This window comes from Cryptomeria japonica, chromosome 7 (assembly GCF_030272615.1).
Source record: "Cryptomeria japonica chromosome 7, Sugi_1.0, whole genome shotgun sequence".
Lineage (NCBI taxonomy): Eukaryota > Viridiplantae > Streptophyta > Pinopsida > Cupressales > Cupressaceae > Cryptomeria > Cryptomeria japonica.
The window spans coordinates 41,947,565-41,961,375 of NC_081411.1; the positions used below are offsets into that span (position 1 = coordinate 41,947,565).

General features: G+C 38.1%; 1 protein-coding gene across 1 annotated transcript; it reads right to left on the bottom strand.

The window, feature by feature from the left end:
* Positions 1–4,166: 4,166 nt before the first annotated feature.
* LOC131856384 (vegetative cell wall protein gp1-like) lies at positions 4,167–4,613 on the bottom strand. The gene has a single exon (XM_059208154.1). It carries the CDS (start codon positions 4,611–4,613, stop codon positions 4,167–4,169), a length of 447 nt encoding a protein of 148 aa, XP_059064137.1.
* Between the last annotated feature and the right edge of the window lie 9,198 nt (positions 4,614–13,811).

Here is a 13,811-nt window from a genome sequence, read left to right on the forward strand (position 1 = left end):
AGTGGTGGGTCTGATGGAGATGTGGTGCAGGAGAACCTAACCCAAATGTACACCAAGAGGTTAAAGGTCATGCCATGAATCATTTCACTCATATTTGAGTTTATATCATCATTTTAATGTATTTTGAGTCATTTTGTGAAGCATTGTAAGACATTTGCTCAAGATGTGTGTTTGAGTCCTAATTGGGTCTAGGAGGTCAAATTTGTATAAAAAAATTATGGAAGGTTAAAGAGGATGTAAAAGGTTGTTTTGAGTCCATCTAATTGTATTTGAAGTGCACAAGCAAAGATTAGGGGTCATATTTATCAAAATATCAAAATTGTCAATTATGTCAAAAATGTTGTCAAACACAAATTGCATTATAAAGTTGCAAACCAAGGATGTTGTAGGATTTTGCCAAGATCAAGGGCACAATGAAAAGCTTAAAAGGAAAGACAATAGAATGACAAGAACAAAAATGTATTCTCATCAATATGCAAATGATCAACTGGATTAACCAATACAATGAATATAGGCCTGCTTATATAGGCAAGGCCATATGGATGTACGAGCACACAATTATGACATGTGGCTCAATGAGAAACAAGGGTAGGTAAGAAATACTAGGGTTAGGTAGGAGAAATAATATAATATTCCACAAGAGGTGGATGACCCACCGAATGTGGAGTGTAACAGCAAAATAAGACCACAAAAGGTGGAATTTCTCCTACAAGCTCTATCCGTATGTGCACACTTCCCTAAGTGTCTCAAATCCAAACTACGAAGAGATGCATTATCCTAAGTTAACTTAAGTAAAGTGTAATAATATCCAAAATGAATATTTATTTACACCAACACCCCCCCTTAAGTGCAACTTAGGGGAATGAAGACTCAAGTCAACAATGCAAGATGGGTCCCAGCTACTAGGCCATGATAGGTACCCATGTACAATATGCAAATGCAAGCAAAATAATGCAATACAATCTCTCACAAATGGAGAAAGGGAGAAAACCCAGTGGGAAAAAACTTCCCCCCAAAAGAGAGATAAAAGACTCTCAAAGAAGAAGGACAAAACCTCTAAGAGGAAAAAGTCCCCCCCATAAGAGAGGAAGGAGAAGTCAGCTGACCCCCCCTAATGACACATCTCACACCCCCAAGAGAGCCCGCAACTGCTAGAACTTACTCTTGATGAAAGGTTTGGTGAATATGTCAGCAACCTGCTCTACTATAGGACAATACTGCAAATCAATGACCTGCTCCTGAATGAGCTCTTGGATATAATGCATATGAATCTCGATGTGTTTGGTCCACTGGTGCTGGACCAGGTTCTTCAAGATGGTAATAGCACTCTGATTGTCGCAATGTAGAACTGTCGGCCATGGAGTGGTGAATCCAAACTCTATGAGAATCTGCTAGAGCCAAATGGTCTCAGTTACTGCGTTAACAACACCTTGATACTCAGCCTCAGTCGAAGAGAGAGCAATAGCATGTTGCTTCTTGCTCTGCCAACAAATGGGGCCCGAACCAAGGTGAAAACTGTAACCAAAAGTAGACTTACGATCATCAAGATCACCAACCCAATTGGAGTCTGTGTAACCAGCCAAGAGAAGTCCTGTGCCTGCTGCATAGTGAATCCCATAGTGATGTGTAACCTTGATGTAATGAAGGATGCATTTGGCGGCTTTCCAATGAAGCTCATGTGGTTCCTACATGAAGCGGGAAACCATGCCAACTGCAAATGAAATATCAGGGCATGTATGAGTCAAGTAGATTAGACTACCCACAAGCTGATGATACAAAGTGGCATCAACTGGTGGAGAAGAACACTGAGCCTCAAGCTTGACTCCTGAAAGAAAGGGAGTCAGGGTAGGCTTACAATTAGCCATATGAAAGCGTGCAAGTAGATCAAGAGTATACTTGGGCTGCAATAGTGTAATCCTGGAAGGCGACTGTGAAATCTCTATCTCGAGAAAGTAGTGCAAAAGACCCAAGTCAGTCATAGCAAATCTATCATGCAAAGCAGATTTGACCCTACTAATGATGGATGAGGTACTCCCTATAATGATCAAGTCATCAACATAGAGCACAAGGATCAAGTGAGAGTCATCCTGTCGCAAAATGTAGACATTCGGATCAGAATGACACATGGTGAACCCTGCGGAGAGAAGAAAGGAATCCATCTTGGCATACCAAGCCCTAGGGGCCTGCTTAAGGCCATAGAGAGATTTCCTTAGTCTACAAACCAAGGAAGTATTCTGGATGAAACCCTTTGGCTGCTCCATATAAATCTCCTCATCAAGATCACCATAAAGAAAAGCACTCTTCACATCCATCTAATGTACAACCCAACCATGAGTTGTTGCAATAGCAAGTGTCAAACGAATGGAGTTCATCTTGGCTACGGGTGCAAAGGTCTCAGTATAGTCAACACCTACAATCTGAGAGAAACCTTTCGCAACAAGCCAAGCCTTATACTTATCCACACTACCATCCGCTGCAAACTTGGTCCGATAGATCCACTTACATCAAACCATCTTTCTCCCCTCAGGGAGATGGACTAAATCCCTTGTGTTGTTCCTCATCAAGGAACTATACTCTTCCTCCATAGCTTGGTCCCACTCAGGAACCCCTGATGCTTCCCTAAATGTCTATGGATCGGAAGCTGTAGCAATGAATGCATGTGGAAGATCCTGATGCTATGATCGAGTTCTCCGTGTATCTGAAGGATCCCCAACAAGAGAACCCGCAAACTCAAGTGTCTGTCGAGCCGAACGAGGTCAAGGTGGAGGTGGAGAACAAGGCTCCTGAACTACAAGTGGACCCTACGGAGGTGTAACCCTATGAGTCAGAGTTGAAGGAGTCTCATCATCTGAATCACTAACATCACTATCCACAATGGAGGAAGGTGGAGGAGGTAGAGAGGCTAAGCTAGGAGAGCTTTCCTCAAAGTGAACACTCCTCTCAATGAACACCTCATGTGTCTCAGGATCCATCAATCTATATGCCTTAACACCCTCAGGATATCCAACAAATATGCAAGGTCGACTCTGAGGTTCCAATGCCTTGCGTTTTTGCGGAGGTATGCGAGCCCATGCTGGACACCCAAAGACTCTGAAATGTCTCACAATCGGTTTCCTACTAGCCCAAGCTTCAAAAGGAGTAATACCTTGCAAAGCTTTGTGAGGAACTCGATTCTGGATGTGTGTGGCACAACTGATAGCCTCTGCCCAAAAGGCGGGATCAAGAGAACGTGCATGTATCATACAGCTAGCCATTTCTTTGAGAGTTCTATTCTTGTGTTCTACAACCCTATTCTATTGTGGAGTGTATGCAACAGAATGCTGAAGATCAATCCCCTCAAATGTACAAAAATCCTCAATTCTTTTGTTCACATATTCCCTTCCATTATCTGTGTGAAGAATCTTGACCACTTTCCCTGATTGCTTCTCCACACGAGTCTTGAAGTCCTGAAATCTGTCAAATACTTCACTCTTATGAATAAGAACGTAGACCCAAGTGAAGCGGGAGTAGTCATCAATGAAGGTGAGAACATAGCGGGCCTTACATGCCCCCCAAATTCACTCAATCAAAGAACCCCCCCAAAAGTGATGATTTGGCACTTTATAATTAGTGCGTATACAATGGGCCACTTGCAAAAAATGGCAAAGTGGACTTCTGATTTACAATTTTACAACTACCTCAATAAGGCTAAAAGAGACTCAAACTGATAATGCAAGAGATCTAAACTAAGATCCAAGCACATTACAAGTACCTAATAGGCCAAATAAGACCAATATCTGAAAGTACAATTTCCACTCAAAATCTCTGAAATCTGATCATAGATTATGAAAGTAGACGAAAAAACATGCACTTTAAAAAAAAATGGCACCTGAAAAGCAGGTCGTATGAGCTCAAACGAGGCCTTTGAAGTTGCAGAATTGAGGATTGGATAGGTATAGCTGAGAGAATCCAATAATTCCAAAAAACCTATGCAACAAAATCAGAAAATAACCATACCACTGCGAAGATCACAAAATTTTAGCCCATTTCAAAAAAATTGAACGAAAAAAGGAGCAAAAATGAGCAAGATATGGCCTTTCAAAGTTGAATTGCAAAACTGAAAAGCTCAATTGAGAGGGGGTCAAAAAATTTCAAAAAGCTGTTGATGTGGCGTTGACGTCAGCAATTCACGACCTTAAATTTGACGGCCATATGACCATTGTGAAAACTTCACCTTCCTGCTGACTGGTCATTCGTACTGTACGGACTGCTGACTGGGCAGTCTGAGTGGTGGATGACGTGGCAGATGACTCAGTGTATGGTAGTTGACCGCGGGCCAGTGGCCGCCTGCCACGTGGCGGGCGCGGGTCCGCCTGTTTAGAGGACGCTGGAGAGGAGGGAAGCAGGCTGTCGGAGAAAGCTTTGGCCAGCGGCGGGCTGGGAGCCGAGGCACCAGAGGTGGAGGGAACTGCCGGAGGGACGGAGACTGGCGGGCCGGGAGCCGAGGGAAGCCGGCGGTGGGAGCGAGGTGGCCGACGAGAGAGCGAGGCGGCTGGAGGATGGTCTGGGTAGCCGGTAGCAGGAGACCTAGGCTCTGCAGGAGGTGCACGGCGGCGGCGGCGTGGGAGGTACATAGCGGTAGCAGCGGGTACACATCGGCAGGAGGTACGCATCAGCGTAGGTACACGGCCTGCAACACCTGCAACATGCGTAGGGTACTGCCGAGTACGGGGGGGTCTGCGGACCCCTAAAACAACCAAAAAAAATTTTTGATTTTTTTTTTTTTTTTTTCGAAAATTTTGATTGCCCTTTCGAATTTTTTTATTTTTATTTTTTCGAAAAAGAATTTTTTTGAAATTTTTTTTCAAAATCCGTAGGATAATAGCCAAAATGGGGAAAAAAAATTTCTCACCAAAATAGGTCGACTTTATAGTTGAAATTTATGGAAACAGCCTCCTAGATTCAACGGTGATGTCCAAATCGCTGTATGACGCCTCCAAAAAATGAAGATCCCCAAATCCAAAAATTGAAGCCTTCCACAATGTCTCCAAAAAACTAATCAATGAAGCCCCAATGGCTCTAATACCATGTAGGATTTTGCCAAGATCAAGGGCACAATGAAAAGCTTAAAAGGAGAGACAATAGAATGACAAGAACAAAACTGTATTCTCATCAATATGCAAATGATCAACTAGATTAACCAATACAATGAATATAGGCCTGCTTATATAGGCAAGGCCATATGGATGTACGAGCACACAATTATGACATGTGGCTCAATGAGAAACAAGGGTAGGTAAGAAATACTAGGGGTAGGTAGGAGAAATAATATAATATTCCACAAGAGGTGGATGACCCACCGAATGTGGAGTGTAATAGCAAAATAAGACCACAAAAGGTGGAATTTCTCCTACAAGCTCTATCCCTATGTGCACACTTCCCTAAGTGTCTCAAATCCAAACTACGAAGAGATGCATTATCCTAAGTTAACTTAAGTAAAGTGTAATAATATCCAAAATGAATATTTATTTACACCAACAGATGTAATTGGTCTTGGGTAGTTGTAATTTCCATATGGATGCGTGGAGGTTATAATAGCCATCATTTGGTCGAATCCAATGGGTGTGTGTAAGATTGGAGGAAGGAAATGAATAACAGTTGAAGTTTTTACACACTCCACATTGTTTTCTGGGTATAGCAGTTTGATCATTCACATTTTTCTTTATGATAATTCATTTGTCCCGTGGGAAATGTATTGGATATGATAATGACGTGAGTTAACTTTGTTTTCCCTTTGGTTTTATTTAATTTCAATTATTTTAAAGCAAGTTATGCAAGATTTGGTGAAAGCTGTCAAAAAAACCCTCCAAATTGGGGTTTGTGGAGAGTTTCACTAAAATATTTTGATTGCACCATTGAAAATTGTTGTAACTTTGGCGTTTGATAGAGGGTTGAATTATATTTCAAATTAATTCAGTTTAAATGTGATTGGTTAAGTATTTTATGAGATATTTGATGCCCTGGACAGACTAGGAATGAAGATTTCTTGTTTTTTTTAATAGTCAAAACAGTCTCGATGCAAAGACTATAATGCTTAACTCCATCGTTGGATTGTTCTCAATTTTGGAAATGGTTTTAGAAACCTAGTTTCCTACAGCCTCACCGAAACGATCTTCAAAATATGCTTGGTTTTGAAGGTTATTAATAACTGAGTACGGGTCTATCATAATGTCATTAACTCGGACAACATAATGCATTGTTTGGGTCTTGAATAATGTTTAAAGGGTTTTAAATGATGTGAAAGATTTGATATTGGATTTTTTGGTTGATATTAATATTTTTTAGATGCCTCAAACATATCAAGGTTGCAAATTGATGATTATTTTTGGGTCATTGAGCACTCTAGGATTGGGACTCCATGGTTGATTTGGGGTTCTTGGTTGTTTTTTCATGATGCTCTGCATCGAATTGGTATCAGAGCCTAGCAAAAGATATAGGATAGGAAAGTTGTTTATATTGTGTTTGGTTGCAAGTGTTGGATTCACCTAACTGCAGAGGATTAGGTTGAGTAGAGAACCTGGTTGTGGTTGCCAAAAGAGTAGGGAGAGAGGAAAAAGAGACTCCTAGGTGAGGCAAAGGAAGTGTGAGTTTGTGTGGATGCCTGAGGAACAACTTGAGTTGCAGCCATTGGATACTCCATGGATGTGATTAGTTGAGAGGATGATTACCTTTTTTAAGTTGGTAGCAGAAGCATGAGGATAATGAGAGAATGATGAAAGGAAGAGGCAGAGATAAAGATGAAGACAAAGACAAAGTTTCAGTCCAAGACACAAAATTTTCTTGCAGGTTGTTTCCAAGGGACTTTGAAAGCTTTCAAGGTCAGTAATATGGTGTAAGAGAACCTAACCCAAATGTAAACTAGGAGGTTAAAGACCATGCCATGAATCATTTCACTCATATTTGAGTTTATATGGTCATTTTAATGTATTTTGAGTCATTTTGTGAAGCATTGTAAGACATTAGCTCAAGATGTGTATTTGAGTCCTAATTGGGTCTAGGAGGTCAAATTTATATAAACAATTCATGGAAGGGTAAAGAGGATGTAAAATGTTTTTTTGAGTCCATCTAAATGTATTTGAAGTGCACAGGCAAAGATTAGGGGTCATATTTATCAAAATGCCAAAATTGTCAATTGTGTCAAAAATGTTGTCAAGCACAAATTGCATTATAAAGTTGCAAACCAAGGATGTAATTGGTCTTGGGTAGTTGTAACTGCCATATGGATGTGTGAACATTATAAAAACCATGATTTGGTTGAATCCAATGGGTGTGTGTAAGATTGGAGGAAGGAAATGAATAACATTTGAAGTTTTTACACACTCCACATTGTTTTCTGGGTATAGTAGTTTGATCATTCACATTTTTCTTTATGATAATTCATTTGTCTCCATGGGAAATGTATGGGATATGATAATTGAATTAGTTAAATTTGTTTTCCCTTTGTTTTCATTTAATTTCAATCATTTTGAAGAAAGTTATGCAAGATTTGGTGAAAACTGTCAAAAAAACCCTCCAAATTAGGGTTTGTGGAGTGTCCACTAAAATATTTTGATTGCACCATTGGAAATTGTTATAAATTTGGTGTTTGATAGAGGTTTGAATTATATTTCAAATTAGTTTAGTTTCAATGTGATTGGTTAAGTATTTTATGAGATATTTGATGCCCTAGGCAGACTGGGAATGAAGATTTCTTGTTTTTTTTAACAGTCAAAACGGTCTCGGTGCAGAGACCATAACTCTTAACTCCATCATTGGATTGTTCTCAATTTTGGATATGGTTTAAGAAACCTAGTTTTTTACAGCTTCACTAAAATGATATTCAAAATATGATTGGGTTTGAAGGTTATTAATAATTGAGTACAGGTCTATCAGACTGTCATTAACTGGGACAACATAATGCATTGTTTGGGTCTTGAATAATGTTTAAAGGGTTATAAATGATGTGAAAGATTTGATATTGGATTTTTTGGTTGATATTAATCTTTTTTAGATGCCTCAAACATATCAAGGTTGCAGAATGATGATTATTTTTGGGTCATTGAGCACCCTAGGATTGAGACTCCATGGTTGATTTGGGGTTCTTGGTTAGTTTTTCGTAATGCTCTGCATCAAATTGGTATCAGAGCCCAGCAAAAGATTTGGGCTAGGAAAGTTGTTTATGTTGTGTTTGGTTGTATTTTTTGGATCTACCTAACTTTAGAGGAACACATTGAGGAGAGAACCTGGTTGTGGTTGCCAAAAGAGTAGGGAGAGAGGTGAGGCAAAGGAAGTGTGAGTTTGTGTGGATGCCTGAGGAACACCTTGAGTTGCAGCCATTGGATATTCCATGGATGTGAGTAGTTGAGAGGATGATTACCTTTTTTATGTTGGTAGCATTAGCATGAGGATAATTAGAGATTGATGAAAGGAAGAGGCAGAGATAAAGATGAAGACAAAGACAAAGTTTCAGTCCAAGACACAAAATTTTCTTGCAGGTTGTTTCCAAGGGACTTTGAAAGCTTTCAAGGTCAATAGTATGGTGCAAGAGAACCTAACCAAAATGTACAAAAGGAGATTAAAGATCATGCCATGAATCATTTCACTCATATTTGAGTTTATATCATCATTTTAATGTATTTTGAGTCATTTTGTGAAGCATTGCAAGACATTAGCTCAAGATGTGTATTTGAGCCCTAATTGAGTCTAGGAGGTCAAATTTGTATAAACAATTCATGGAAGGGTAAAGAGGATGTAAAATGTTTTTTTGAGTCCATCTAAATGTATTTGAAGTGCACAGGCAAAGATTAGGGGTCATATTTATCAAAATATCAAAATTGTCAATTGTGTCAAAAATGTTGTCAAGCACAAATTGCATTATAAAGTTGCAAACCAAGGATGTAATTGGTCTTGGGTAGTTGTAACTGCCATATGGATGTGTGGAGGTTATAAATACCATCATTTGGTCGAATCCAATGGGTGTGTGTAAGATTGGAGGAAGGAAATGAATAACATTTGAAGTTTTTACACACTCCACATTGTTTTCTGGGTATAGCAGTCTGATCATTCACATTTTTCTTTATGATAATTCATTTGTCCCCATGGGAAATGTATGGGATATGATAATTTCATCAGTTAAATTTGTTTTCCCTTTGGTTTCATTTAATTTCAATCATTTTGAAGCAAGTTATGCAAGATTTGGTGAAACCTGTCAAAAAAACCCTCCAAATTGGGGTTTGTGGAGAGTTTCACTAAAATATTTTGATTGCACCATTGGAAATTGTTGTAAATTTGGTGTTTGATAGAGGGTTGAATTATATTTCAAAATAATTCAGTTTCAATGTGATTGGTTAAGTATTTTATGAGATATTTGATGCCCTAGGCAGACTGGGAATGAAGATTTCTTGCTTTTTTTTAACAGTCAAAACGGTCTCGGTGCAGAGACCATAACTCTTAACTCCATCATTGGATTATTCTTAATTTTGGATATGGTTTTAGAAACCTAGTTTTTTACAGTGTCACTAAAACAATCTTCAAAATATGCTTGGGTTTGAAGGTTATTAATAACAGAGTACGGGTCTATCAGACTTTCATTAACTAGGACAACATAATGCATTGTTTGGGTCTTGAATAATGTTTAAAGGGTTATAAATGATGTGAAAGATTTGATATTGGATTTGTTGGTTGATATTAATCTTTTTTAGATGCCTCAAACATATCAAGGTTGCAGATTGATGATTATTTTTGGGTCATTGAGCACCTTAGGATTGAGACTCCATGGTTGATTGGGGGCTCTTGGTTGGTTTTTCATGATGCTATGCATCAAGATGACTTGGCGGTCCAGGTGGGTCAGATGAAAAACCAAATGTTGACATATGGCGTGAATCAAAGGGTTTTTAACCCAATGACCCGATGTAAGTTATCGGGTATCGGCCAGAGATTGTTATTGCTACCCCCGATGACCCGATGTGAGTTATTGGGTATCGGGGGGAATGGATTCATGTCATCCCATAGGCCCGATAGGAAAGTGGATAGACTAGAGCATGATCATCGGGATAACTTGTTTGGAGATGTCTTGAGGACCTGATGGATGGGCCTAGACAAGGTAAAGGCCGAACATGTCAAGAGGGATCTGACGGTTGGATCGATGATCTGACGATGGCCACTAAGTCGCAACAGAAAGTTGCTTGATGGCTAAAAGCCGTGACTGATGAAGTGGCAAGACAGGTGGAATCTAGGGGGACTCATGAGAAAACCAGATGGTGCCACCTAGCAGAGATGCATGATAGATATCTACGTGGCAAGATTCAAAGATTTAAAATATAATTTCTGACTGTGGTGAATAGACAAAAAAATAAATGACTGACCTACAGAAAGATTGGTGGCTAAGGGGTTTTATTTTTGCCTGATATATGAGTGTTATATATCAGTGGATGGCTCTCGATCCGAGGAATTTGATTTTTCTGTCTAGTGCAACCCACGACAAGTATTTTTGGGACAGTGACCTCGGGATCTCTATGTTTATTCTTCAGTTAGAAAGATTGGATTTTCTACAGGCCAAGTGCGGAAGCGGTTAAGTTTTTAACAACCAGAGACCAGGTGGTGGGGCCTGTTTCTAAGCGGATTACTCAGGGAAGTTAAAAATCATGTTAGTTTCCCATGATAAGATGGTTGCCTCTATACTGTAATGGAAACATGTCTGAACTTTAAAGGCCGCGACATGGTGACTAAAGGAAAGGTGCTTAGAAAGGAAACCTCCTGATCTGTTGGCACCAAAGAATTTTAAGTATTCAAAAGAAATGTTGGCAAAGCTATGTAGGTTGCATCCTACATTGCTTCAAGATAAAAATGGGTTGGTGAGAGGTACCCAGGAGATCTACAGGGAGATATGTGAGGAACATAATGGTGCACCGCTCTGTGATAAGAACTCATCAATGCTCTGGCACAATATGATCCACTGACATTATGAAGCTACCAGTTGTTGCAACCATTTTTGGGTAATAGGAGCCTGCCCTTTCAGGCATCTTCCAAATGAATGCCTAGTGAATTAATGAAGCATGCATCCAAGGAAGAATGTTAGATTTCTCCCTCAATTGTAATGGCATAAAAATATAACTTTTGCAATAAATAACTTTTAGGGTAAGATTATCATTCTAGGTAGCCTGAAGCTTGTTGCATCCTCATTTCTATAAAAGGATACCAAGGCTACCTAGAAAAGGGACACAAAATTTTGTAACTAAACTCTGGCGAAATTTTAATGCGGGCCTGTTTCTTGGCAATTTCATAGTCAGATATGAAGTACTTGCAACCTTTTGATAGGGGAATGAAATATACAATCTAGAGAATTTAAATCTAGATTTGCATTGTCTCTATGTCACTGTACTGGTGTTTATTTCATTCAAGTAGTCAAGGATTGCTTATTTGAATGATTTGTTAGGCATCTAATGAAGTTGTTCTGAGTCTTTTCTTTAAGGAGGAAAATATAAAATACTTTGGACAAAGTCATTGATATCAGTACTCTTGGTGTGAATTGGATGATGAAGTCTGATGTAGATTAGGACTCCGTATATGTCAGGCATATTCAGAGTTGATAGATCAGAAACTTGTGATTTGTGTACTAGTTTCTCTTGTCATTTTGCAGTCTGTTGTAGATGACTCTATTGCCCAGATAAGGCATTGGTTTATGTGTTGGTTTTTGTTGCATTTTGTGATCCTTTTTAAGAAATTCAAATGAATTTCCCATTTAGGTTAGTTGTACTGGTCAGTAAGGAAAGTTTGTAGGAATTTACACTGGTTTTCTGCAAACTAGTTACTATTTTTGTGAGAAAATAGTCTAAAATGGGTTCACCTGCCCAAGCTTTTATAAGCTTAAAGTGTAGGAGGTTTCCTAAATCTATAACCTCACATTGTTGTCTTTATTTCAAACTTTTGATGTTCTCTTCCATTGCAGCACAGAGGCAATAGTTTTGATTTTTAAAGAGAAGGAATAGAGGTTTTCAAAATGGTGAACAATAGAACCTATAATGACATAATAGGTCTTATTGTGACTTAATAACATGACCATGTATGCAAAAATATTTCACATTATATACTTGAGTTCGGGCCTTAAGACCTATATTTATGATATATTAGGGCCTATTATGTCATGTGATAAATTAATGACCTATTATCACATAATTTAGGTCCTAATATCACATACATAATAGGTCCTAATACTTGCATAATATAGGTCTTAAGGGGAGTCAAGTATAATGTGAAATGTTTTTGCATATGTGGTCATGTATTAAGTCATAATTAATAAGACCTATTATGTCATAATAGGTTCTAACTTATATCATATTTAAGACCTACTTAATTTCATGTGATAGGTCCTTTAATATCACATAATATATCTGTCTTCAGGGACTCAAGTATATTAATGTGAAATTTTTTTGCATACGTGGTCAGATTAAGTAATAATAAGGCCTATTATGTGATATTATGACTTATTATGTGATTAAAGGTCTTAAATATGACATAAATTTAGAACCTATTATGTCATAATAGGTTCTATTTATATGACTAGATGTATGCAAAAACATTTCACGTTATACTCAAGAGTCCCCTTAAGACCTATATTATGCAGATATTAAGACCTATTACATGTGATATTAGGAGGTCTATTATGCAATAATAGACCTCTTAAATATGACATAATAGTCCACCTATTATGACATAATTTTTAGGTCTTACTAAATGACTTGAAAATTTGGTTTCAAATTAAACTTGGAATTTCATTGCATTAAAAATATTCTCTGTCATCTTAAATTATGTGCAGAATGGGCTCAACAAGAAGGGAGTTCTCAAGCGGGAGTCGAGGAAAATGAACCTATTGAAGAACACAATATATTTGATGAACATAGGGAGGAGCTTGCCCAAGTTGAACCAATGGAGGTTGAAGGAGAGGGGCCAGGCTCCTTACCTCCTACCACCGGTATGGATGAGCATACTGTGGATCTAGCTAAATAGGTGAAGAAAAATATTTCTTATAAAAATTTAGATCATTTACTTGAAATGGATGTGGATGAGTTGAAACGTCTCAGTGAAGAAGCTAGACATACTAAAGGAGATCAATGAATAAAAGTGCAAAAGAAATAATGTCTCATTTATACAATCTTGATACTACACTAGAAAAAGTTCAATTGTTATCAATTGTACTTACTCGTAAAGACTTAATAGATCCACTAAATTTTCTGGTATAGATACAACAAGTCAAAAGAGGAAAACTTCTCAACTACAAAAATGTATTGTTGATAATGTTAAGAAAGGTTTGGTGAACATTGGTAAAAAATCTCGAACAATAGATAAGACCATTTCAAGAAGAGTGATGTTGACATCTTTAGTAAATGAAAGATTGCCTCCAAAAAGACAAATCTCTTCATTTTCATCTGAGTTTGGTTTTAGTAAAGGACAATATCAAAATATGTGAAAAGGAGAAAGAGTTTGGATGATACTACCTCAGAAGGGAATTCGACAATTATGTGTAGAGCTCCTCGTTCTCATAGAATTGAAGTTGTTGTTAGGAACTTCGTGACAAGTTTTTGGAATGATAATACTCATCCTTCATCAAACAATAGAGATGTTATCAAACAAAGGATTGGCCCCGATTGTTATGATCTCCATGAAAAATATTGGTTAGAACAACAAAACAGGAATTGTATGCTTTGTTTACTAAAACAAAACCTCATATAAAGATTGGACAAACCATGTTTGAACGGTTAAAGCCATATTATGTGAAGGTAAACAAAGTCTGCAAA

What these genes read in the sequence shown, in the direction of transcription:
- LOC131856384 (XM_059208154.1), bottom strand. Translation starts at nt 4,613, where the DNA reads ATGTACCTCCCACGCCGCCGCCGCCGTGCACCTCCTGCAGAGCCTAGG.